Source organism: Symphalangus syndactylus, chromosome 8 (assembly GCF_028878055.3).
Source record: "Symphalangus syndactylus isolate Jambi chromosome 8, NHGRI_mSymSyn1-v2.1_pri, whole genome shotgun sequence".
Lineage (NCBI taxonomy): Eukaryota > Metazoa > Chordata > Mammalia > Primates > Hylobatidae > Symphalangus > Symphalangus syndactylus.
Window position 1 is genome coordinate 122,879,013 of NC_072430.2, and position 22,540 is coordinate 122,901,552.

The window sequence follows — 22,540 nt, forward strand, 5'->3', positions numbered from 1 at the left end:
GGCTCAAACAATTCTCGTGCCTCAGCTTCCCGAGTAGCTGGGACCACAAGCATGTGCCACCACACCCGGCTAATTTTTGTATTTTTAGTAGAAACGTGTTTCCGGCCAGGCGCGGTGGCTCACGCCTGTAATCCCAGCACTTTGGGAGGCCGAGGCGGGTGGATCACGAGGTCAGGAGATCGAGACCATCCTGGCTAACACGGTGAAACCCCATCTCTACTAAAAATACAAAAACTTAGCCGGGCGTGGTGGTGGGTGCCTGTAGTCCCAGCTACTCGGGAGGCTGGGGTGGGAGAATGGCATGAACCCGGGAGGCAGAGCTTGCAGTGAGCCGAGATTATGCCACTGCACTCCAGCCTGGGCGACAGAGCAAGACTCCGTCTGAAAAAACAAAAGAAACAGGGTTTCCATGTTGGCCAGGCTTATCTCAACTCCTGGCCTCAAGCGATCCACTCACTTCAGCCTCTCAAAGTGCTGGGATTACAGGCGTGTGCCACCGCGCCCAGCCAGCTATACCATTTTTTTCACTTTTTTGTCTTTGAAGCTGGGATGCATCTTACAATTCATGGCATGTCACAGTTTAATTGGCAGCATTTTTCTCTTGTGGTACATAAAATTATGGCAGACTTATAGTCATAAGTACCTTAGATTCTTTGAAATATAGTTGTCTTCTATTGTGGTGTTCATTTACTTTCAGGCCGGGGCACACTGACACAGAAATTCCACACTTCCTTAGGAGGCATTCCTTTTCAACAAAAACTTCAGACAACTGATGGAGTTGTGCAGATAGTGAGTAGAGGAGGTGCAGCAGATAAAGACGATTCCAGAAAACCAGGGCAAGAGGGGCATGCAGGCCTGCTGTAGTGCAAAGGACTTTGTGATGAGCACACAGGTCTTTTTTTGAGAGAGAGTCTTTCTCTGTCGCTCAGGCTGGAGTGCAGTGGCACCATCTTGGCTCACTGCAACCTCCACCTCCCAGGTTTAAGCGATTCTCCTGCCTCAGCCTCGTAAGTAGCTGAGATTACAGACACAGGCCATCATGTGTGGCTAATTTTTATATTTTTAGTAGAAATGGCATTTCACCATGTTGGCCAGGCTGGCCTCAAAACTCCTGATCTCAGATGATCAGCCTGCCTCGGCCTCCCAAAGTGCTGGGATTACAGGCGTGAGCCACCACGCCCGGCCTCACACAGGTCTTTAGGTGGCTGGTGCCACAGGGTGGACTTCAGTCAGGCCCAGTCAGAGCAGCTCCTCCTGCCTGGCCTATCATGAGGGTTCAGGTCCTTATACCTTATTGTCTGTTTTCACAGTGAGAATATGGGAAATTCTCTGGCATCTGTTTTCTGGGAAGGTTTACTCTATTTCAGCACCAAGGACCTAAGACAGGCAGCTGCATTTCCTAATCCTGATTCCTTAAGGTAAACTGTTATAGCCAGTTAGTGTGATCCTGGAGTGTGTCCAGCTATAGAGGCAAGAGCTAGTACATGTGTGGCAGACCGGAAATAGGTTTCAAAATGCACAGCTGCAGAATTCAGGAGTAGAATGAAGGCCTAGGGTCAAGCCCTGTTTTTCATCATGGGCTCCTCCATTCACGCTCGTTGACACCTTTCCTGGCCATGCTGTTTAACTTCCACATCAAGAAAAAACCCTGACAAAGCCTGGTAATACGAACACAAGTGGAGTGTACTTAAGCAGATAGGGAGTGACGTTCACTAGGCTGTTGTTCTTCCCCACCCTTTGGCATTCGTGTTGCGTCCTGACGCCTTGTTTGTGTCTTCCGCCTTCAGTGCTGTTCCCTCGTCACACCAATGCCAGTGCTCGAGACAACACCATCAACCTGATCCACACGTTCCGGGACTACCTGCACTACCACATCAAGTGCTCTAAGGTGAGGGGGGTGCCATCATCTCAGCCTCTATGCTCTGGGTCTTTTCCTTCACCAGAACTCATGACAAAAAGTCATTCCATTCGTCTAGGCTGTGGATATTGACTCTTAGGTAGATAATTCTAGAGGCTTCAAGAAACCATGGTCTTTCTTCATCAAGCCACTGTCCCCCACCCCTCCCCATAGCAGAGATGAATATTTGTTTCCAGAATTGCTCACCTTCCTGCTTCCCTGCAGGGCCTGGGTCAATCCCAGGGTGTATGTTCCCAAACGCCCCTGATGACCTCTCTGATGAAAGCAAAGCTGTCTTTCTAGACCATGACTGTGCTTCAGTACCTGTTATGTTTGTTCCCAGGCCTATATTCACACACGTATGCGGGCGAAAACGTCTGACTTCCTCAAGGTGCTCAACCGCGCACGCCCAGATGCCGAGAAAAAAGAAATGAAAACAATCACGTAAGTTAGGCAGCACCCCAGCGACCACCTTCCTCTCCTGAGTCACCGAGAAGGAAGCAGTGCACGCTGGTGGCCTGGTCCTCCATGTGTGTGGGCACTGGCTACATGTGAGGTCAGCAGGGCTAAGTAGATAAACCAAAGGTGGGATTCCAGGTTCTCACTGCCTTACAGGCCAGGATGGGTTTCCTTGTTTCCGTATCTTTGTGAGCTATGAGAATGGCAGCTAGGAAATAAACAAAGTTTACCAAGAGACCGTTCTTTTTGGGCCTGAGTTATGAGGTCAGTCTTGTGCTTCTGGTGGTGTTTCTGGAGAGATGGAGTAAGTTGCTTAGGGACCTTTAATTGGGTAAATAGGCCTGAAACCACCCCACTAAGTGTTCTTTTTCCTGGTCCACTCTCAGCAGGATGTTTGCATGCAGAGGAAGGTTCTCTTTATCAGGGATAGAATTGAGGAGAGCCCTGATGGGCGCGGTGGCTCACGCCTGTAATCCCAGCACTTTGGGAGGCTGAGACGGGTGGATCACGGTGTCAGGAGTTCAAGACCAGCCTGGCCAAGATGGTGAAACTCTATCTTTACTAAAAATACAAAAAAAATTAGCCTGTCGTGGTGGCAGGCGCCTGTAGTCCCACCTACTCGGGAGGCTGAGGCAGAGAATTGCTTGAGCCCAGGAGGCAGAGGTTGCAGTGAGCCAAGATTGTGCCGCTGCACTCCAGCCTGAGCAACAGAGTAAGACTTAGTCTCAAAAAAAAAAAATTTTTTTTTTTTTTTTGAGGAGAGCCATAAATAGGGGTGTGGCTCTGCATGCAGGAAATCGAGCATGGCCTAGAGCCTAGAGAGTTCCATCTTTGTGAAAGGTGCCAGACCTTGGTTCTTCTTCTGATGAAATTCAGGCAGTCCTGTCCTTAAGGTAATAGTGTTCATCTGCTGTTTTTGTTTGTTTGTTTTGGGTTTTGTTTTTTTTGTTTTTGGTGGGGGTGTTGAGGGAGACAGAGTCTTACTCTGTCACCCAGGCTGGAGTACATTGGCGCGATCTCAGCTCACTGCAACCTCCACCTCCCAACTAGCTGGGACTGCAGGTGCACGCCACCACGGCCGCCTAATTTTTTGTATTTTAGTAGAGATGGGGTTTCACCGTGTTGCCCAGGCTGGTCTCGAACTTGTGAGCTCAGGCAATCCACCCACCTCGGCCTCCCATCTGCTGTCTTTTGTACCAGTTGAACTAAAAGTCTTGAGGTCATAAGCCTCCGTCACAGCCAGTGTATTTGCCAGCACCCCAGTACTGTTGTTGTTTTGTTTTGTTGTCTTGTTTTTGTTTTTTGTTTTTTGAGATGGAGTTTCGCTCTTCGAGCACAAGCTGGAGTGCAGAGGCACAGTCTTAGTTCACTACAGCCTCTGCCTCCTGTGTTCAAGCAATTCTCTTGCCTCAGCCTCCCAAGTAGCTGGGACTACAAGCGTGTGCCACTAAGCCTGGCTAATTTATTTGTATTTTTAATAGAGACAGGGTTTCACCATTTTGGCCAGGCTGGTCTTGAACTGCTGACCTCATGATCCGCCTACCTCAGCTTCCCAAAGTGTTAGGATTACAGGCGTGAGCCACTGCGCCCAGCCCGGTACTCTGTGATCCCCAGCCTGGAGTGCAGTGGTGCAATCTTGCCTCACTGCAGGCTCAACCTCCTGGGCTCAAGCAATCCTCCCACCTCAGCCCCCCAAGTAGCTGGGACCACAGGCATGCACCATCACAGTTGGCTAATTTTTGTAGTTTTGTAGAGACAGGATTTCACCATATTGTCCAGGCTGGTCTCGAACTCCTGGACTCAAGTGATCCTCCCGCCTCAGCCTCCCAAAATGTTGGGATAACAGACATGAGCCACCACACCTGGCCCATAACTCTACTCTTGAGGCAAAGTTTTAGTGGGTGTGGTACGCCTAGGGCTTTACACTCACTCTATTGCATTTGAGGGCTCTTCTACCAAGTTAGTTTCTGCTGCCGTTTGAAAGGATGAGAAAGAGATCCAAGGACTTGAGCAGTAGGTGAGGGTTTTCAGACATTCTCAAAAAGCAGTTTAAGGCCGGGTGCGGTGGCTCACGCTTGTAATCCCAGCACTTTGGGAGGCCGAGGCGGGTGGATCACCTGGGGTCAGGAGTTGGAGACCAGCCTGACCAACATGGAGAAACCCCATCTCTACTAAAAATACAAAATTAGCCAGGCATGATAGTGCATGCCTGTAATCCCAGCTACTCTGGAGGCTGAGGCAGGAGAATCATTTGAACCTGGGAGGCAGAGGTTGCAGTGAGCTGAGATTGCACCATTGCACTCCAGCCTGGGCAACAAGAGTGAAACTCCGTCTCAAAGAAAAAAAAGCAGTTTAAGTCACCCCGACTTCTTTAAGCAAAGGCCTGTCTCTGTAGCAGCTCAGAGAGGAGTGTCCAAATGCCATGCAACGAAATGGCAGCATCGTTTCTTTCCTGCAGCTTCTTGGGCAGATCTTTAAATGGGCAAAGTGACCAACAAAGTGGGTGGGCAGGTGAGAGGATGTGCTTGCTGCCCCTCCAGAACCTGGTCTGCATCCTGGTGTCTACATTTTTCCCTTTCCCTGCTTGCTCTACACAGGAGTACTTTTCTCACCAGGTACTTGTTTGGTGACCTGGAGTGTGAGGCAGCGAATTTCATGCTGCTTTCAGGGCCCAGTAGACAGGCAGTTCAGTAGAGGCCAAGAGGTAAACTGGCAGCCAGGTACAGTGAGAGGGAAGCCTGACCTGGCAGCCTGTGATAACCGGACTGGAAGGCTGGGCATCATAATAGTCTCAGGGCTGCTGGCGTCACCTTTGGCACTGGTAGCTGCTTGTGCATCCAGGAGGAAGGCCTGTCAGGCAGCTGCTGCCCGATTCCACAGCCAGCAGGCAGTCTTGGGAGTCCCTGCCCAGTGAGTGCACTTGTGTAGCAGGCAGGGATAGCTCCCTGTCCTAGTGAGAGACCCAGGAAAGGATGAATCCTTGAAATGAACAGACTGTTCATAAGCCTCCTCTCTGGGACTTAGAAAGAGCAACTTTGCCTTCTTCTGTGCTGCAGCTTCTCTTTGGCAGAGTTGGGCCCCAGAAAGGAGAAGCAGGAGACAAACAGCTGCACCCACCCTGAAAACCAGATTATGTTACTAATGATGGGTAGGAGTTAAGTGACTCAGCTGTGAGCAGAAGCCAGGAACCCTCGATGGGCCGCCCAGAATTGAACACTCATGAGCTTTTCATTTGGAGGGAAGGATAATAAGGTGTAGCTTCATTTTGGAATAAGCAATACATCCAAGGCAGGGAAAATGTAGAGCCCATGTTTTTGCCCTGATTTCCCATAGTTCTCAGCTCTAGCGTCCAGGCTGCTTTCCCAGATACTGTTAGGTACCAGTTGGAGGCTCTGTCCTTGAGGACCACCTAGCCCGTCTGGAGAAATACTGGGTGGAACAGGACGCCACAATTCAGGAGCCTCGAACCAGGCAGGTGTTGTATGAGCCAGAGGAGGAGTCACCACGTGATAGCAGAAATACCTTTAGCCTTGGAAGTTCTGAGGATTGCTCTGAACCAGCCACCTGCCTTCATGGTGAGAGATGAAGGAACTGCTATCTGGGAACCCTGAGAGGTATACGCTGTGTAGGAGGAGCTGACAAATGAGGTAGTACTAAGAAGACGGTTGAGCCTAGTCGGAAATTCAGGTACATCTAGGCCATCCAGAAATTGTGGACAAGTGATTCTTCTATCTAACTTGGTACGTTGAACGTCCTTATGGGCTTAACACTGATATTCCTGGGCATCCAAAGTATCCAATAGGAAGGAAGAGCTGGTGAAACCATTCTGTGAAAGCCAGATTTTAGCCGACGTCCTGTGGTTCCAGTGCCTCTGCTTAAGGAATCTAGCCCTTTCCACCTCTCATTTGGTGTTTCTTTGGGATCCCATCTAGTCTAGGAGTGTGGGGTGGGAGGAAAGGGCAGCCAGAAACTGACCTTCGCACTTATCTCTCCTTTTGAAGGGGGAAGACGTTTTCATCCCGCTAATCTTGGGAATAAGAGGAGGAAGCGGCTGGCAACTGAAGGCTGGAACACTTGCTACTGGATAATCGTAGCTTTTAATGTTGCACCTCTTCAGGTTCTTAAGGGATTCTCCGTTTTGGTTCCATTTTGTACACGTTTGGAAAATAATCTGCAGAAACGAGCTGTGCTTGCAAAGACTTCATAGTTCCCAAGAATTAAAAAAAAAAAAAAAAAAAAGAATTCCACTTGATCAACTTAATTCCTTTTCTTTATCTTCCCTCCCTCACTTCCCTTTTCTCCCACCCTCTTTTCCAAGCTGTTTCGCTTTGCAATATATTACTGGTAATGAGTTGCAGGATAATGCAGTCTTAACTTGTTTTCTCCTAAGTATTTGAGTTCAAAACTCCTGTATCTAAAGAAATATGGTTGGGGTCATTAATAAAGAAAATCTTTCTATCTTACATGAGAATTTGCTGGGTTTCTGGACTGCGAGTCCAAAGTGAGAAGAGAAGGAAGGAAGGAAGAAGGATAGACCTATACGGCCCTTGAACCTGCAAACCTAAGCTGGGAAGCCCTAGTTTCAGGAGCCCATCAGGTTTAGGTCCTCACCTCCCCTAGAGGAGAGAATGGCTGGCCAGTGAGCTATATTTGAACTTTTTTTTTTTTTCCCCTGAGAGACAGGGTCATTACCTCCTGGGCTCAGGTGATCCTCCCACCTCAGCCTCCCAAGTAGCTGAGATTAGAGATGAGGTTTCGCCATCTTGTCCTGGCTGGTCTGAAACTTCTGGATTCAGGCAGTTTGCTTGCTTCAGCCTCTCAAAAGTGCTGGGATTATAGGCATGAGCTACGGAACCCAGCAGGCTATTAATACAAACTTACATGCTTCCTTATAAAGCTTGGTCCCTGAGACTCTGTGGCTGCGCCTGAAGCTCCCTGGACAATGACAGAGAAATTAAAGGGTTTTCTGGTTTATCTTTTTATTGTGAATAATATGTGGAATTTCCCAAAATGTGTTCCTTAGTGTGTGGTCCTGCAGGACATTGATGAGTATTCAGGTGTGGGTCTGATGCAGACTAACTGGCTACAGTTTGTCTTTCTCACATGGCAGCCCAAAAGACTGCTCTCAGGGAGAGCAGTTGTCAAAAACAGTACAGAGCCTAGTAGAGCAGCTGTCCCCCAGCAGGACTCTGGTCCCTGAAATGAAATTGCTTCAGAAAGTTTGCTTGGTGTAAGGAATTAAGAGGAGAATTTTAGGGGCACCTGCAACGGTCTGATGGTCATTCTAATGGTTTCTGCCTTCCATCTATGGCAGTGTGTTTCATACTGGCTTGGTATAATTGTAGTGTAGCATCACAGCCAAGAAAAGGTCATTAGTATAGTCCACCCACCTTCTTCAGATTTGGCCGGATTTACGTGCACTGTATGTGATGTACATCTGTGCATTTTTATCGTATGTGTAGCTTTATGTGACCAACATTTTTAAGCAATTGAATAGTATCAGAGTGCATCACATCTATTAAGGGTAAGTGTTAATTTGGAAACGTATTTTAGTTACATATGCACATCATGACTGGATTGTAGAAATGTCTCTTAGTCACAGTGGAGAATTTTGAAAACCACAGGTCGTTCAGTCATCAGACGTTATTTTATTTCACTAAAATGGGCTGCTAGAGAGCTCAAGGTACTCTGATTTCTGATTGGCTGCTCAGGGTGCCCCCGACCACTTAATTCTGGTACTTGGAAAACCTAGATTAATTGGATATATTGACAACAATATATGCATTCTCTACCCCATGAGTTATTTAAGGGGTTTTCAAGTGTAATTTTGACTAGAAGCAGTTTTTGCTCTTTTTTTATTTTAATTTTAGTTTTTAGAGACAGGGTCTCACTGTGTTGCCGAGGCTGTACTCAAGCTCCTGACTTCCGGAGTAGCTGGAACTACAGGCACATGCCACCATGTCCAGCTGAGTTTTTGCTTTCTTCCTTAGTAGAACATAGCTAATGTTGGAGCTCACCGTACTCTTTTGTCAGTAGTAGGAATCCAATTTCTGGCAAGTACTGTAGGTGGCAGAATCAAGGTTGCTTAGAAGATACGGAGTTAGGAGAAAAACGAAAAGGCATAAATATTTTCTACAGCAGCAAATCCTAAGGAAGTAACTAGTTCCAAGACACTGTCAACATTAAAAATCCATAGTGCAGGCTGAGCACAGTGGCTCACACCTGTAATCGTAGCACTTTGTGAGGATGAGGAAGGAGGATAGTTCGAGACCAGCCTGGGTAACAGACTCCTCCATCTCTATAAAAAATTAAATCTGGCTGGGCACGGTGGCTCATGCCTGTAATCCCAGCACTTTGGGAGGCCAAGGCGGGTGGATCACCTGAGGTCAGGAGTTTGAGACCAGCCTGGCCAACATGGTGAAACCCCATCTCTACTAAGAAAAATTAGCTGGACATGGTGGTGGGTGCCTGTAATCCCAGCTACTCAGGAGGTGGAGGCAGGAGAATCACTTGAACCCAGGAGGCGGAGGTTGCAGTGAGCCAATTTCATGCCATTGCACTCCAGCCTGGGCAACAAAAGCGAAACTCTGTCTCAAAAATAAACCTCTAGTGCGGCCTGGACAACATGGCAAGACCCTGCCTCTACAAAAAATAAAAATTGGCTGGATGTGGTGGTGCATGCCTGTGTTCCCAGTTACTCAAGAGGCTGAGGCAGGAGGATTGCTTGAGCCCTGAAGGTCAAGGCTGCAATGAGCTGTGTCATGCCACTCCACTCCAGCCTGGGCAACAGAGTGAGACCCTGTCCCAGAAAAAAGAAAAATCCATACTGGTGTAAACCTCTATCCAGATTGACTCTTCTCTTAACAAGGACACGCTTGGTGTTAGTATGGATCTAGCCTCAAAGACCCTCGTCACAGATGAAGCAGCCCACTGTGACCAGTCGAGGCCTTAGGACCACAGGAGGAACGTCTCAGGATGAGGGTCGAGCACACTGAGGGTGTGGGCTGGAAAAGGGGGATCTAGTTGTTTTTTCCTAGTCTCAGGAAGCCAGTGCCCCAAGGGTTCACACCTGGGAAGTGTAGGTGTCCTTGGATATGGGCTGTAGAGGAACAGTTTGAATCCAGGTTCCGCCATCTAATAGCTATGTGACAGCAAATTTCTTAATCTGAGCCCTGGTAGCCTCATTTAAATTGGACATAATGCCACCTACCTGAGGATTTGTAAAAGGAAAAGAGAATAAATGTCTGTTACATCGTAAGCATTATGATGCCTGTAATTATAATGTCACTTAATGAATCTTGGTTCCCTTTATACACTCAAGGGGATCAGAAGTGACAGGCTGTCACCCCAGCAAAGTCCCACAGAAGCCAACCCTCATTCGGTGCTTGGGGTTTCCCAGGCTTTCCCCAAGGTAGTTGGTATTTTGGTATTTTCCCCTGCTTGAATGTCCCTTACTGCCAGGGTCAGGCAGGTAGGAATCTCCATGTCTGGAAAAAGTGGAACCTGGGGCAAGCTGCAAGCTAAGAATAAGGAGCTTGGCAGGAAAGACGCTAAGACTCTAACAGGAAGTGGAAGGTTGGACTTGGAGGAGGAATTGAAACCAAGAAAAGGAAATAGCCCTAGCTGCTGCCTCAGCCTTCTTGAGGGGAGCTGATACTTGGAGTTGGTTGCCATTAAGTTACCCTCATTTGGAGTAGTACTGATGAGTGCTCGACCGGAACCTGGGTCTACTCTGGTGGCGATTTTGAGTTCAAGCAGTGCTGCCCCCTACTGGGGGTTGCTAAAAGCACTGCCATTTCTGTTGGGAGGGTTGTTCTTTTTGGTTGGTTGGTTGGTTGGTTGGTCGGTTGGTTGGTTGTTTTGAGACAGAGTCTCACTTTTCACCCAGGCTGGAGTGCAATGGTGCGATCTTGGCTCACTGCAACCTCTGCCTCCCGGGTTCAAGCAATTCTTCTGCCTCAGCCTCCAGAGTACCTGGGACCACAGGCGTGCACCACCACACTCAGCTAATTTTGTATTTTTAGTAGAGGTGGGGTTTTTCCATATTGGCCAGGCTGGTCTCGAACTCCTGACAGGTGATCCACCCACCTTGGCCTCCCAAAGTGCTGGGAATACAGGCGTGAGCCACTGTGCCCAGCCCACCTTACCCTTTTTTTTTTTTTTTTTTTTTTAACAGATGAGGGAATTAAAAGGTTAGGCGATTTTTTTTTTTTTTTTTTTTTTTGAGACAGAGTCTTGCTCTGTTGTGCAGTGGCACAATCTCGGCTCACTGCAACCTCCACCTCCTGGATTCAAGCGATTCTCCTGTCTCAGCCTCCTGAGTAGCTGGGATTACAGGTGCCCACCACCACACCTGGCTAATTCTTGTATTTTTAGTAGAGATGGGGTTTCACCATGTTGGCCAGGTCAAACTCCTGACCTCAGGTGATCTGTCCACCTCGGCCTCCCAAAGTGCTGGGATTACAGGCATGAACCACCGCGCCTGGCTCTGATTTTTTTAAATCATCATTATTTTGAGGCAGAGTCTCACTCTGTCGCCCTGGCTGGAGTGCAGTGGCGCCATGAAGGCTCACGGCAGCCTCGACCTCCTGGACTCCAGCAATCTTCCCACCTCAGCCTCCTGAGTAGCTGGAACCACACAACATGTACCACTGTGCCCAGCTAATCTTTATTTTTTGTAGAGACAGAGTCTCACCACGTTGCCCAGGCCTCAGCCTCTTAAAGTGTTGGGATTGCAGGCATTGAGTGTGAAGTGTTGAACAGCAGCTCAGGGAGGCCAACCAGGTCCAGGAAACCCCGTCCCTGCTGCCTCCACTGGTCCAGAGCTAGTACCCCCAGCCAGCATGACACTCACCCAGTCCTAGACATTGTGGGTCAACAGAGAGAAATTCAGATAGCTAAGAGAATGGAAGCGGACAAAGGAGGCACAGGAGGATTCCGTGCCAGAGTCTGGATTGGTCACCCCCATTCAGGCTCTGCCTGAGGAAAGGAGAATGGGGTCCGGGCACAGTCAGCTGGACGGAGCGTCTGAAGACGGCTTGCACCAGAGCGCTCCGTGGCTGAAGGGAGAAGCTAGGGGGTGAGTCAGCCCCAGGGCTTGATGGAACAGACAGGAACTAGATGATCTAGTAAGGGAGAAACGAGGCTGAGCAGCAGACAGCCCAGGCTCCCTGGCTGCCACCGCCTAATCTGTCCCCCTTCACACACATCCCACACACAGTGTTTAGACAGAACAGCAGAGAAGAAACAGACATCCTGGATCCCACGGGGAGCAGGCCGGGGCTGGGAACAGGAGGTCTGTTTATTCCTGGCAGTCCCATATCAGAAGGGTCCCACACCCACTTCTGTCCAGGCCCCAGGCTGAACTCTCCCAGAGCCTGTGACTTCTGCCCGACCAGGTCGCGTGTTTCTGAGGGCGGCCCTGGAACCCTGCGTCCTCCCGACCCACCAGCTCCCTTGAGGGTGGATTTGAGGCTGGATGCTTTCCTCTTCCCACTTTTTGTCCCAACAGAAGTCTCTCCTCTCCAGGATCCCTGACTGGCTGTGCAGAGCTGGCGGAGCCACACTCCACGGGCCTCCAGCCCTTCAGGCCCAGCTCTCCCGGAGAGCACCAAAGTCCCTTTGCTCCATTTACTTGGGCTCTTCAGCCAGCAAGTGTTTCCTAATGTCTCACCCCCAGCCCCAGCTTTCCTGCTGCAATTTCCACCTGTTCCCTCCCATTTCAGGCCTTAAGGGAGTGTGGCTGGGCTTCTCTCCTCCCCCTCACTCCAAAGCCGCACTTGATACAAGGTGGAAATCAAAGCACCACTCCTGGCTTCCCGGCCTTGAACTTGCCCTTCCCTCTCAATGTACCTGGTTTCCTCAGCTTCCCTGTGCAGCAAAAGTGTCACTCCCCTCTTGCTTTTCCCAAGCTCCCCATGTGCCTCTCTCAGCAGATCTGTCTTAGAGGGGCCAGGTGCAGAGAAAGGCAGAAATCCTAGTAATGTTCCCAGCGATCGCTGCCTGTCGCAGAGTGCTGGAGGGCCAAGTGTTGCTCTGAGTTCTCATCACACGGGACCTCATTTAGTCTCACGATAGGTGAGTACAACTATGGGCCCCATTTTACAGATGAGGAAACTAAGGCAAGAGAACTTTAGTCATTTGCCCAAGTTCACCGGCTTTTTAAAAAAGGATCCAGACAGCTCTGATTCCAGCGCCAGCTCATGCCTCTTCATTGTGGGGGAGGAAAGAGACGGAGTCATTTGTTGGGGCAAACCCCCACCCATCAAGGGCCATGCACTGGGGTATATGCAGCCATATGTGTTATCCTGTGATATTCCCCACCACGACCTTAATTAGAGGTGGTTTTTCTTGTTCCCATTTTAACACAGGCAAAAACTGAGGCCCAGTAGTACCTTACCCAAGGTCACATCCCCAGAGCCATTTGTCCCTCATAGTTCAGAACTTGATTCAGAAAGCAGTTGAGAAAAGTGTGGAATGACCCCAGATTCAGGAAGGCAAGTCTGGCCTTAGAAACTGAAAGGCCCATCAGGTGATGGGATGGAGGAGTGAAGATCCTCAGGTCCCAAACACCCGTCACTGCCACCATCACACACGGAAGTGTGGAGGGAGCCTGGTGTGCTGTCAGCTGGCCGGCCAGTCCAGGGGCTTAAATGTAAATGCATCAGCTGAGGCGGGAAGTCGGGAGGGGTAAGTCAGTCATTATTATTCATTAACTGGAATGCATTTCTCAGATTACTCCAAGCTGAAGTAGGGAAACTGCCACCTAGGTGGCAGGAGGAGAGGGGCACTGGGTGGGAGGGGGTGGCAGGCCTCCCAGTTGCTGCAGTTCGGAATATGCCAGGTCCCACCCTCCCAGAGGCGGGGCCGGGGCTGAGTCCTGCCGGCCTCATTTCTCCATCCCTCTGAGAACCCAGACAGGGGCAGAGCCTGGGTAGGAGAGCCTGGCCCCGCTGTCCCCACTGGGTGGAGACACCATGCACTTGGTCCACTTGTGCTCTTCAGCCAGGACACCAGACATGGTCCAAACCCCTGCAGGGCTGGCTGCAGCAACTCCCTGACACTCAGGAAGGCCCAGGCTGGGCAGGCAATACCTGCTCCCAACAGCCATGTGAGTAGCTACTCCCCCAACCCCCAAACCCCAGATCCTGGAGAGGCTACTACACCCAGCCCAAGCCACCAGACTCTTGGGGGTGTGCAGGTGGTACAGCCTGCACCCCTGGGGGCTGCTCCCTGCCTTTGTCGCTGTTCTAGTGGAGGTGGGGTGGGGGGAATCATTCCAATTAGGGCTGGGAGCTCCAGCTCAGGCCACGTTTGGGGTAATGGGCCCTGAGTCTCGCGGGGCTTAAAAGAGTTGATGATACCCAGGGAAAGGGAACAGAAACTGCAAGGCCTCTAGAGAGGAAAAGACATCCTGGGTGGAGAGCACTGGAAGAGATTGAGGAAGAGAAAACACGCTTAGGGGAGGGGAAAGGGGGCACAAGGCCTTGGAGGCCCAGGCTCGAGGTGCTGGGGGAACCTGGGAAGGAAGGGGATCATCTTCCTTCCTCTCAGCTCAGGGCGGCCATGGGGCCCCGATCCCCTGTCCTGGAGGAGGGGAGAGGTATGAATCCTTTCCTTATTGACTTGGATCCTAGCAACAGCAGCTGCTCCCCTGTTGACAGAAGCAGGAGTTCCCACAGGATCCAGGACCCCTCCCCCTGTCCCCAGGATGTGGCAGCGGAGCCATGACACTGGAGGACTGAGACCAGAGAATGACGGGAAGGACAGGGACAGATGAGAGCCACAGAGAAGCCAGGCTCTGCCCACTGACTCCTCTTCCCTCTCCTCTGGGCTCAGCCTCAGGCCTGGGGATGTGGGGGAGTCCCTCTCCTTGCTGCTGGCATCTCCAGGTTCACTGCCACACGTCCCCTCTGGCTGCTTCTGTCCTCCCTCCAGCTCCCAGGAAGGACCCTGTTGCTAGTGTGGAGCAAAGACGAGTCAAGTTTATGGGCTGGAAGTCCTACCCGGAGGCTGCTCACTGAGCTGTGATGGCTACAAGGACAGATGGGGGGAAGGGCGCAGCGTGCCTGAGACCTGGCCCGCTGGAGCCTGTCACCTAATGGCTGGCTGGAAGACCACCACACACCAGCCAGCCCTCGTCCATTCTCTCATTTAGGGGCCTCCCCGGTGGAGGCAGGGATACACAAAATGCTTTGGGGCTGGATGGGCCCGCCTTTCAGTCTAAACAAGAGACCTAAACAACAGCTGCCCAGAAAAGGCAGATACCAGAAATGGATAAAGCTGGCTGGGTGGGGACTGTCCGAGGAGCAGCCAGCAGTGAGCTCCGGCTGGTTGCTATCATATAGGACATATGTGTTGCCAGACCTGAATTTTCAATAGAAACCAAAGATAGCTTTTTATATAGTTTAATTGGCAATTAATTGAAAAATTCTGTGTATCAGCGAACATGATACAGCCCACAGCCTGCGGGTCTGCGCCCCTGGATTAACATGCCACCCTGCCAGGAGGACACGACCTGCAGCCCCATCCTAACTGTGGCCACCCCATCCTGCAGACATGCCGGCTGCCGCTCCAGGACTCCCCTGTCCCCAGGACCAAGATGACGCCCAACAGCACTGGCGAGGTGCCCAGCCCCATTCCCAAGGGGGCTTTGGGGCTCTCCCTGGCCCTGGCAAGCCTCATCGTCACCGCGAACCTACTCCTAGCCCTGGGCATCGCCTGGGACCGCCGCCTGCGCAGCCCGCCTGCTGGCTGCTTCTTCCTGAGCCTACTGCTGGCTGGGCTGCTCACAGGTCTGGCATTGCCCACGTTGCCAGGGCTGTGGAACCAGAGTCGCCGGGGTTACTGGTCCTGCCTCCTCCTCTACTTGGCTCCCAACTTCTCCTTCCTCTCCCTGCTCGCCAACCTCCTGCTGGTGCACAGGGAGCGCTACATGGCAGTCCTGAGGCCACTCCAGCCCCCTGGGAGCATTCGGCTGGCCCTGCTCCTCACCTGGGCTGGTCCCCTGCTCTTTGCCAGTCTGCCCGCTCTGGGGTGGAACCACTGGACCCCTGGTGCCAACTGCAGCTCCCAGGCTATCTTCCCAGCCCCCTACCTGTACCTCGAAGTCTATGGGCTCCTGCTGCCCGCCGTGGGTGCTGCTGCCTTCCTCTCTGTCCGCGTGCTGGCCACGGCCCACCGCCAGCTGCAGGACATCCGCCGGCTGGAGCGGGCAGTGTGCCGCGATGAGCCCTCGGCCCTGGCCCGGGCCCTTACCTGGAGGCAGGCAAGGGCGCAGGCTGGAGCCATGCTGCTCTTCGGGCTGTGCTGGGGGCCCTACGTGGCCACACTGCTCCTCTCAGTCCTGGCCTATGAGCAGCGCCCACCACTGGGGCCTGGGACTCTGTTGTCCCTCCTCTCCCTGGGAAGTGCCAGTGCAGCAGCAGTGCCCGTGGCCATGGGGCTGGGCGATCAGCGCTACACAGCGCCCTGGAGGGCAGCTGCCCAAAGGTGCCTGCAGGGGCTACGGGGAAGAGCCTCCCGGGACAGTCCCGGCCCCAGCACTGCCTACCACCCAAGCAGCCAAAGCAGCGTCGACCTGGACTTGAACTAAAGGAAGGGCCTCTGCTGACTCCTACCAGAGCATCCGTCCAGCTCAGCCATCCAGCCTGTCTCCACTGGGCCCTACTTCTCTGGATCAGAGACCCTGCCTCTGTTTGACCCCACACTGACTGAATAAAGCTCCTCTGGCCATTTATGATTATCTCATTCCATATCTCAGGGCGAGGCAGGAGGAAATGGCTCAACACACCAACAATAGAAAGAACCTACAGACATACGCGTGGATTAAGGCAGAGTCCGACTCCAGGCAGGCAAGAAGTGTCATGCGCACAGACCACCCCTGGAGATGGGGAGCTGGCACATCTCAACATCCAGCCGATTCTGCGCGACAGCCTTGCCCTGACGGGGCCCTCGCTAGCTCCTCCTAGGGTCCAGCCATCACAAAATCCACACAGACACTGTCTCTGGGAAGTATATTTTATTTACATTTTTAAAATCTTTAACTAGTATCTCTTCCTCCTTTCCACCCCCAGAGACTTGGGAAGGGAAAGAACGGGAACCTCACACACCTACTCCCCACATACAAATACACACCCCATGGCTCACACCAGCAAATGAAAGTGAAAGAGAAACAGGTCCACCCCTCCCTCTGAAGGGCCCACCAGGTCTGGGCAAGGGTGGGAGGGCCCTGGGCTGGGTCTCTAAATTTAGAGAAGAAAAGGAGAGGGGAGCAAGTCAGTTGAAGAGGCTGGAAAGTCATCCAGGGCCCCACCCTCCTCTTCCCTCTGTGCCCTACTGCCTCTGCTGGCAGACAGGGGCAGGGGTCCCTTCGTCCCCTCAACACCAGACACACAGGCAGGGGCTGCAGCCATTAACGGTCAGGCCTTTGGACACAAAATACTTTCGCTTTGTGGTCTCCTGACGTGGTCACCACCAGGGAGGCATCTCTGTAAACAGAAAGCATGTGACTGCAGAGACTGGGGGACCCAAGCCCACCAGCCAGGGGCCCTAGGGTGGGCTCCTCCAGCACACCCTCAGTTCTAGGGCCCTAGTGCCTAGCATTGGGCCGACATCTCTGCAGCCAGCATGGAGGGGATTAGAGGAAGCCCCCAGCATGGGAGAAGCAGAGCTGACTCGGATGGGGAAAATCAGTCTCAGCCTCTCCCTCATGACTGAGACGTGGGGCCCCGGAGGGTCACTGTCAGCCACTGGAATGGGGGCTGGGCTGTGAACCCTCAGGCTTCCCAGCATTCCTGCCTTAGGAATCCCCTCCTACACCCCAAGGATCCTGTGTCCCCCACATACTACTCTCACCTTCCAAATACACAAACATCCCAGCCCTGGGCCAATTCACTTACTTGCTGAGGGCAAAGTCCAGGATCTCGGCCGTGTGGCCCCGGTAGTCAGTAAGCAGGCGGCCGGTCCGGGCGTCCCAGAGGCGCACGATGCCATCCAGGCTGCAGGTATAAACCACGGCAGTGCCTGCCTCCCACAGCAGCTGCACGATGCCCGACTGCCCCGAGGAATGACAGAGGCAGGGCGGAGGTTGGTGGGAGAGCTGAGAGCCATCTGCTCCCAATTCTCAAAGAGGGACAGCCACACACAAGGGGCAGGCAGGAGCCAGATCTGGGGTAGATGCTCCTGGAGGCCTGGGCTTCCCCACCACTATGGCCACAGCCCACGGGGACCCCAGCTCCAGCTGCCCGTACCTGGTGCTGACACTGATGCCTAAGAGTCTGCGTAGCCAGGTCATAGATGGCCAAGGTCCCATCCAGGTAGCCAACAGCTGCCAGGGGCATCCTGGGCAGAGGAGCGCACCATGAAGACTCATGAGGGCCTGGACTCACACGCCCTGCCCTCCCCCAGGCCCAGCCCAGGCCCTTCCACAAACCCCTCTCCCCATCCTCACTCACACACTGCAGAAGCCCAAGGACTCCACCGAGTTGGACTCACTCTCTTCCCCTTCTCCCAGGCTGGGCTGGGAGGCCACAGTCTCAGGTCTAAAAACACCCACCACCTGAAAGCCAGAGAGGATCAGAGGAGGACCCGGAATCCGGGTGCTTGATGGAGAGAAAGACGGTGGGGAGAGGAGACAGTGAAGACCCAGGAAGGAAGGAGAGGAGTCGGGAAAGCAGAGGCCCCGGCCAGGCTCCAGGTCCACTCACCTTGCCGGTGGTGGCACTGACCAGCTTGGCCTGGCAGTCCACAGAGCCAGTTAGGATCAAGCTGCCATCCTGGTTGGTGGCAACACAGGTGAGTGGGCCCTGGTGACCCTCAGTCCCTAGCACAGAGCAGGGAGGCAAGTCAGGCTTCGTCCTACCTCCCCTCTGAGTCCTGCCCCAGGTTCTCAGCCCCTCCCCACAAAGGCCCAGGCTAACACTTCCCCCACCTCTGATACCTTTCAGTACATGGATAGGGCTTCCCTGCTTCAGGTCCCAAATCCTGATGGTCCCATCTTCATAGCCTACCACAGCTCTCTTCCCTGAAGAGAGGCACAGATGAAGAGAGGGCAGAGGGCACGCTCAGATACACTAAGCAAGGGAACGGGGAGAGGGAGAGGAAAGAAGAGTGGAAAGGCCCAGACACTGCCCCAGGAATCACAGGTGAGTTCAGAGCAGGAGGGAGGCGCTGTGAGCTTTGGGGCCCAGGAGGTCAGCACTGCAAAAGGCGGGCCTCAGAGTTTGCCAGCTCTGGCCCAGAAAGCTGCTCTGGGAGGTGTATATCCCGGGATTCAGCCTCTGCACCCGGGAAAGGTCACTCAAGGGAGGTGCTCTCACCATCAGGGAGGACTCGGCCACAGGTGGCTGGGCAGTTGGGACCCTGGAAGGTCTTGCAGTCACCATTCGGGACTTTCCACATCCAGGTGTTGCCGTCGGCTGTGCCCGCCAACAGGACAGGTGCCCGAGGATGCCACTCCATCCACTGGACAGGGAGGAAGGGGCAGCAGGGAGGCCCGACACCCCATCCCACCTAGAAGCCTGCCCCATGAGCTCCACCCAAGGTTTCCTGCCTCTGGGGTTCCGCGGGGACTTTCCAGGTAGCAGGTAGACATTCTTCCTGTGCCTTGGGGCGCACTGGCTCAGAGCTGGCTTGGCACAATAAAAGCAGAACTGGCCTCCCAAGCTTGCACCCCCAACAACCCAAGGCCCCGCAGAGCTGACTCCCACTCTGATGATCTTACCTCCAGGTCTCCCGCTTCAAAGGACCAGACCTCCTCCTTGGTGTCCACCTGCCACACTTTCAAGAGGCCACTCATGTCCCCTGTGGCCACTAGAGTGGAGTCATGGCTGAAACCAGCACAAGTCACAGAGTCTTTATGGCCTTCAAAGAAAAGTGAGCAGAAACAGAGGAAAAAAATAGGGTACCTGGTGCTGGGGGCATGTGATTCTGGTATCTGGCCCCCTGAAAGGACCAGCTAGGAAAAAAAGAGGGGCGGGACTGAGCACAACAGGTGCTGGAACTCACTGCCGCTCTAGGAACCAGTATTCCCATGTTTGCCCAGGAGAGACACTGCTGGCCCTCACTCAACCAGAACAAGCCCCACCCTCCTATGCCTTCCCCCTTCTGTCCACTCTACACCTCTGCCCGCAATCCCACGTCCTCCCCTCTGCCCAACTGCTCCTATACCAATGTGGCCTTCTGTGGCCTTTCCTGGATTCCCTTGGCGAATTAGTGCCTCCTGCCTCTGTGCCCAAAACACACTAGTATTCTCCCCGTGTCCCTGGGGCCCAGCACAGAGCTGGCACAAAAGAGACGTCACTAAGTGGCTGTTGGATGCACAACCACTGCAGGCCAGCCTCCTAAGATCTCCCAAAAGAATATGACCTCTCCCAGGCCTCTACCTCGGCCCCCTCACCTGCACACTCAAAGAGCAGCTCCCCATCGCTGAGCCGCCACACGAAGGCTTTGTCATCCTCACCCCCAGTCACTGCCAAGGTATTGGTCTTGGGGTCCAGGCTCACACAAAACACAGATGCTGTCCCAAGAGATATTCCATGGGTAAGGGGACAGAGCTCCCACCTAGGCCTCTGTCCTTCAGAACCTTCAGGAAACCCACCCCCTTTCACCCAAAGCAACATGTCTTTCCTCCTGGAAAACACAGGCACATCCAAGCTCTTCTAAGTTTCGAGAATCTGGTTGTTAGATCCTTCCCACATTTGCCAAGCTCCCTATTTGCCAGAGTAGATCCCCCGACTGTGCGACTCCCCTCACCACCCAACACCAATGCCACGGATAAGAGGTGGGGACAGGTGCAGGGCTTACAGTTCTCAGCATGGGATGCCACCGGGTTGGGTGCAGAGTGAGGAGAGCATCCTGTTAAGGGTTTCTTTTTTTTTTTTTTCAAGACAGAGTCTTGCTCTGTCGCCCAGGCTGGCATGCAGTGGCACGACCTTGGCTCACTGCAACCTCCGCCTCCCAGGTTCAAGCAATTCTCCTGCCTCAGCCTCCTGAGTAGCTGGGATTACAGGCGCCCGCCACCATGCCCAGCTAATTTTTGTATTTTCAGTAGAGACGGGGTTTCACCATGTTGGTCAGGCTGGTCTCGAACCCCTGACCTCGTGATCCACCCGCCTCGGCCTCCCAAAGTGCTGGGATTACAGGCGTGAACCACCACACCCAGCAACGGTTTCTTACTAAGAACTAGCACTTGAGAAAGTTATATAAAATATGCTCAAAAAGATAAAATTATCTCTCATTTTATTTTTTTGAGATGGAGTCTTGCTCTGTCACCCAGGCGGGAGTGCAGTGGCACAATCTCAGCTCAATGCAACCTCCGCCTCCCAGGTTCAAGTGATTCTCCTTCCTCAGCCTCCCAAGTAGCTGGGATTACAGGCACATGCCACCACACCCAGCTAATTTTTTTTTTATTTTTAGTAGAGATGTGGTTTCGTCATGTTGGCCAGGCTGGTCTCGAACTCCTGACCTCAGGTGATCCACCGGCCTTGGCCTTCCAAAGTGCTGGGATTACAGGCTTGAGCCACCGCACCTGGCCAATTATCTCTAATTTTATACTAACGACTTTTATTAACTTTTATCAAAGATAACTTTTTTTTTTTTTTTGAGACAGACTCTCATTCTGTTGCTCAGGCTGGAGTGCAGTGGCGTGATCTTGGCTCACTGCAACCTCCGCCCCCCGGGTTCCAGCGATTCTCCCAGAGTAGCTGGGATTACAAGCATGTGTCACCATGCCCGGCTAATTTTTGTATTTTGTTTTTTTTTTTTTTTGAGACAGAGCCTCGCTCTCTCACCCAGGCTGGAGTGCAATGGCGCAGTCTCAGTCCACTGCCACCTCTGCCTCCCGGGTTCAAGCAATTCCCCTGCCTCAGCCTCCCGAGTAGCTGGGACTACAGGCACCCGCTACCACGCCCAGTTAATTTTTGTATTTTTAGTAGAGACGGGGTTTCACCATATTGGTCAGGCTGGTCTGGAACTCCTGACCTCAAGTGATCCACCTGCCTCAGCCTCCTAAAGTGCTGGGATTTCAGGAGTGAGCCACCGCGCCCGGCCAAAGATAACTTTTTAAAAGAAAACTAAGAGGTTAATCAAGGTTAACTGGCAAAGTAGAGGGAGGACTTGAAGCCTGGTGTCTCGTCTGATGCCAGAAGCCAAGCAATCATCCATTCTGCCACACTTTCCCACCTGTGGGTCCTCCAGCGCAAGGCCAGCATCTTGCCCATCTGTGTCCCCCATAACGTTCTGTCCATGGCTGATGTTTAATGCTTACACGCCCACCTAAACTGATTTGAGGTGGATCGCCTCAAAGACCTACCTGAGTGCAATGCAAAGGTGACCTCGCTATCGTCGGGGCCCTCCATGCTGCCGACCACCCCTTCCTGGGGTTCTAGAACCCAGCCCTCTTCGTTGCCCTCTTCCTCCTCTTCTTCCTCAAAGTCCACATCTTCCATCTCCTGGGCCAGGTCATCTGCTTTGGGGAGAGGGTTAGAAGATGGGGCTCGGGAGGCGGTAAGAGGTACGGAGAGAAGCATGAGGAGGCCTGAGGCTGGGGCGGGTCATATGGCGAGAGGGGAAGGTGGAGTCAGACACACGGGGGTCCGGGGGGGCGCGCGGGACACAGGACGGGAGGCCACGGCTGGCCAGCGACCGTGCGGTAAGGGAGGGCCAAGGGGATGATGGGAAGGGGGTGTGTGAGGGGAAGGGCCAGAGGAGGCGTCAGGGAACCCCCACCCCAGCCAGGCCTGAGAACTAAGTGTGAGGGTGGGAGTGGGGGAGGAGGGGAAGAAAGATATCGGTAGGAATGACCGGTCGGGTGTGGAGGGGAGCAGGGAAAAGCAGGGGTTAGAGGCCAGGGGAGAGGGTCTCCTGTCCCATGGCCTGAGGAGCGGCAGTTCTCACCTGGGTCCGGCGGACCGGGATCAAGTTCTACCACCTCGATAATCTCTTCATCACCATGGAAGCTTAGGGTCTCCAGTGGGGGGGTGTCAGCAGCAGCCCCGCTTTCCGATTCGGACTCCATGCGGCGCAAGCAGCGGATCCACTTCTGTGGGCCCAAACGCCTCCCAGAGTCAGCTCTGCGCGACGACGCGGAACTCGAGCCCCTCCTCCCGGGAGGAAGTAGGCGTAGGCGACTCCCCAGCAGGAAGAGCGACGGCCGTTCGGCCAATAGCTACGAAGGTTGGCTGA

General features: G+C 53.1%; 3 protein-coding genes across 13 annotated transcripts in view; 2 read left to right on the top strand and 1 right to left on the bottom strand.

Moving 5' to 3' along the window:
* Window positions 1-6,819, top strand: part of ARPC2 (actin related protein 2/3 complex subunit 2) — a 38,219-nt gene extending 31,400 nt beyond the window's left edge. Inside the window, exons 9-11 of the mRNA XM_055290660.2 lie at window positions 1,788-1,888; window positions 2,241-2,341; window positions 6,358-6,819. Coding sequence (XP_055146635.1) covers window positions 1,788-1,888; window positions 2,241-2,341; window positions 6,358-6,382 — 227 coding nt within the window. The 3' untranslated portion in view covers window positions 6,383-6,819. The remainder of the gene's footprint in view (window positions 1-1,787; window positions 1,889-2,240; window positions 2,342-6,357) is intronic.
* A 2,914-nt stretch (window positions 6,820-9,733) lies between these two features.
* On the top strand, window positions 9,734-16,094 carry GPBAR1 (G protein-coupled bile acid receptor 1). Of its 10 annotated transcripts, none has more exons than XM_063645118.1 (5): window positions 9,734-9,767; window positions 11,329-11,435; window positions 12,292-12,433; window positions 13,361-13,466; window positions 14,294-16,090. In XM_063645118.1, exon 5 carries the CDS (start codon window positions 14,958-14,960, stop codon window positions 15,948-15,950), a length of 993 nt encoding a protein of 330 aa, XP_063501188.1. In that variant the 5' UTR covers window positions 9,734-9,767; window positions 11,329-11,435; window positions 12,292-12,433; window positions 13,361-13,466; window positions 14,294-14,957; the 3' UTR covers window positions 15,951-16,090. The 10 variants fall into 10 exon arrangements, with proteins under 10 accessions (XP_063501188.1, XP_063501191.1, XP_063501189.1 ...); XM_063645121.1 differs by having other exon boundaries at window positions 9,737-9,767; window positions 12,289-12,433; XM_063645119.1 differs by lacking the exon at window positions 9,734-9,767 and having other exon boundaries at window positions 10,593-11,435; window positions 14,814-16,090.
* A 267-nt stretch (window positions 16,095-16,361) lies between these two features.
* Window positions 16,362-22,509, bottom strand: AAMP (angio associated migratory cell protein). Of its 2 annotated transcripts, none has more exons than XM_055290610.2 (11): window positions 22,253-22,509; window positions 21,669-21,824; window positions 19,755-19,874; window positions 19,080-19,219; window positions 18,676-18,820; window positions 18,297-18,380; window positions 18,064-18,179; window positions 17,812-17,915; window positions 17,608-17,698; window positions 17,257-17,411; window positions 16,362-16,845 (listed from the first exon to the last, which is right to left on the bottom strand). In XM_055290610.2, exons 1-11 carry the CDS (start codon window positions 22,371-22,373, stop codon window positions 16,770-16,772), a joined length of 1,308 nt encoding a protein of 435 aa, XP_055146585.1. In that variant the 5' UTR covers window positions 22,374-22,509; the 3' UTR covers window positions 16,362-16,769. The 2 variants fall into 2 exon arrangements, with proteins under 2 accessions (XP_055146585.1, XP_055146586.1); XM_055290611.2 differs by having other exon boundaries at window positions 21,669-21,821; window positions 22,253-22,484.
* Window positions 22,510-22,540: the final 31 nt, after the last annotated feature.

Excerpts from the sequence above, each read along its gene's own strand:
- AAMP (XM_055290610.2), bottom strand. The coding sequence starts at position 22,373 with ATGGAGTCCGAATCGGAAAGCGGGGCTGCTGCTGACACCCCCCCACTG. Across the intron at positions 18,381-18,675 it reads TGGCCGAGTCCTCCCTGATG|GGAAGAGAGCTGTGGTAGGC; the intron begins GTGAGAGCACCT and ends GCCTCTCTTCAG. Across the intron at positions 17,412-17,607 it reads GGCATCAGTGTCAGCACCAG|TCGGGCATCGTGCAGCTGCT; the intron begins GTACGGGCAGCT and ends TCCTCGGGGCAG.
- GPBAR1 (XM_063645118.1), top strand. The coding sequence starts at position 14,958 with ATGACGCCCAACAGCACTGGCGAGGTGCCCAGCCCCATTCCCAAGGGG.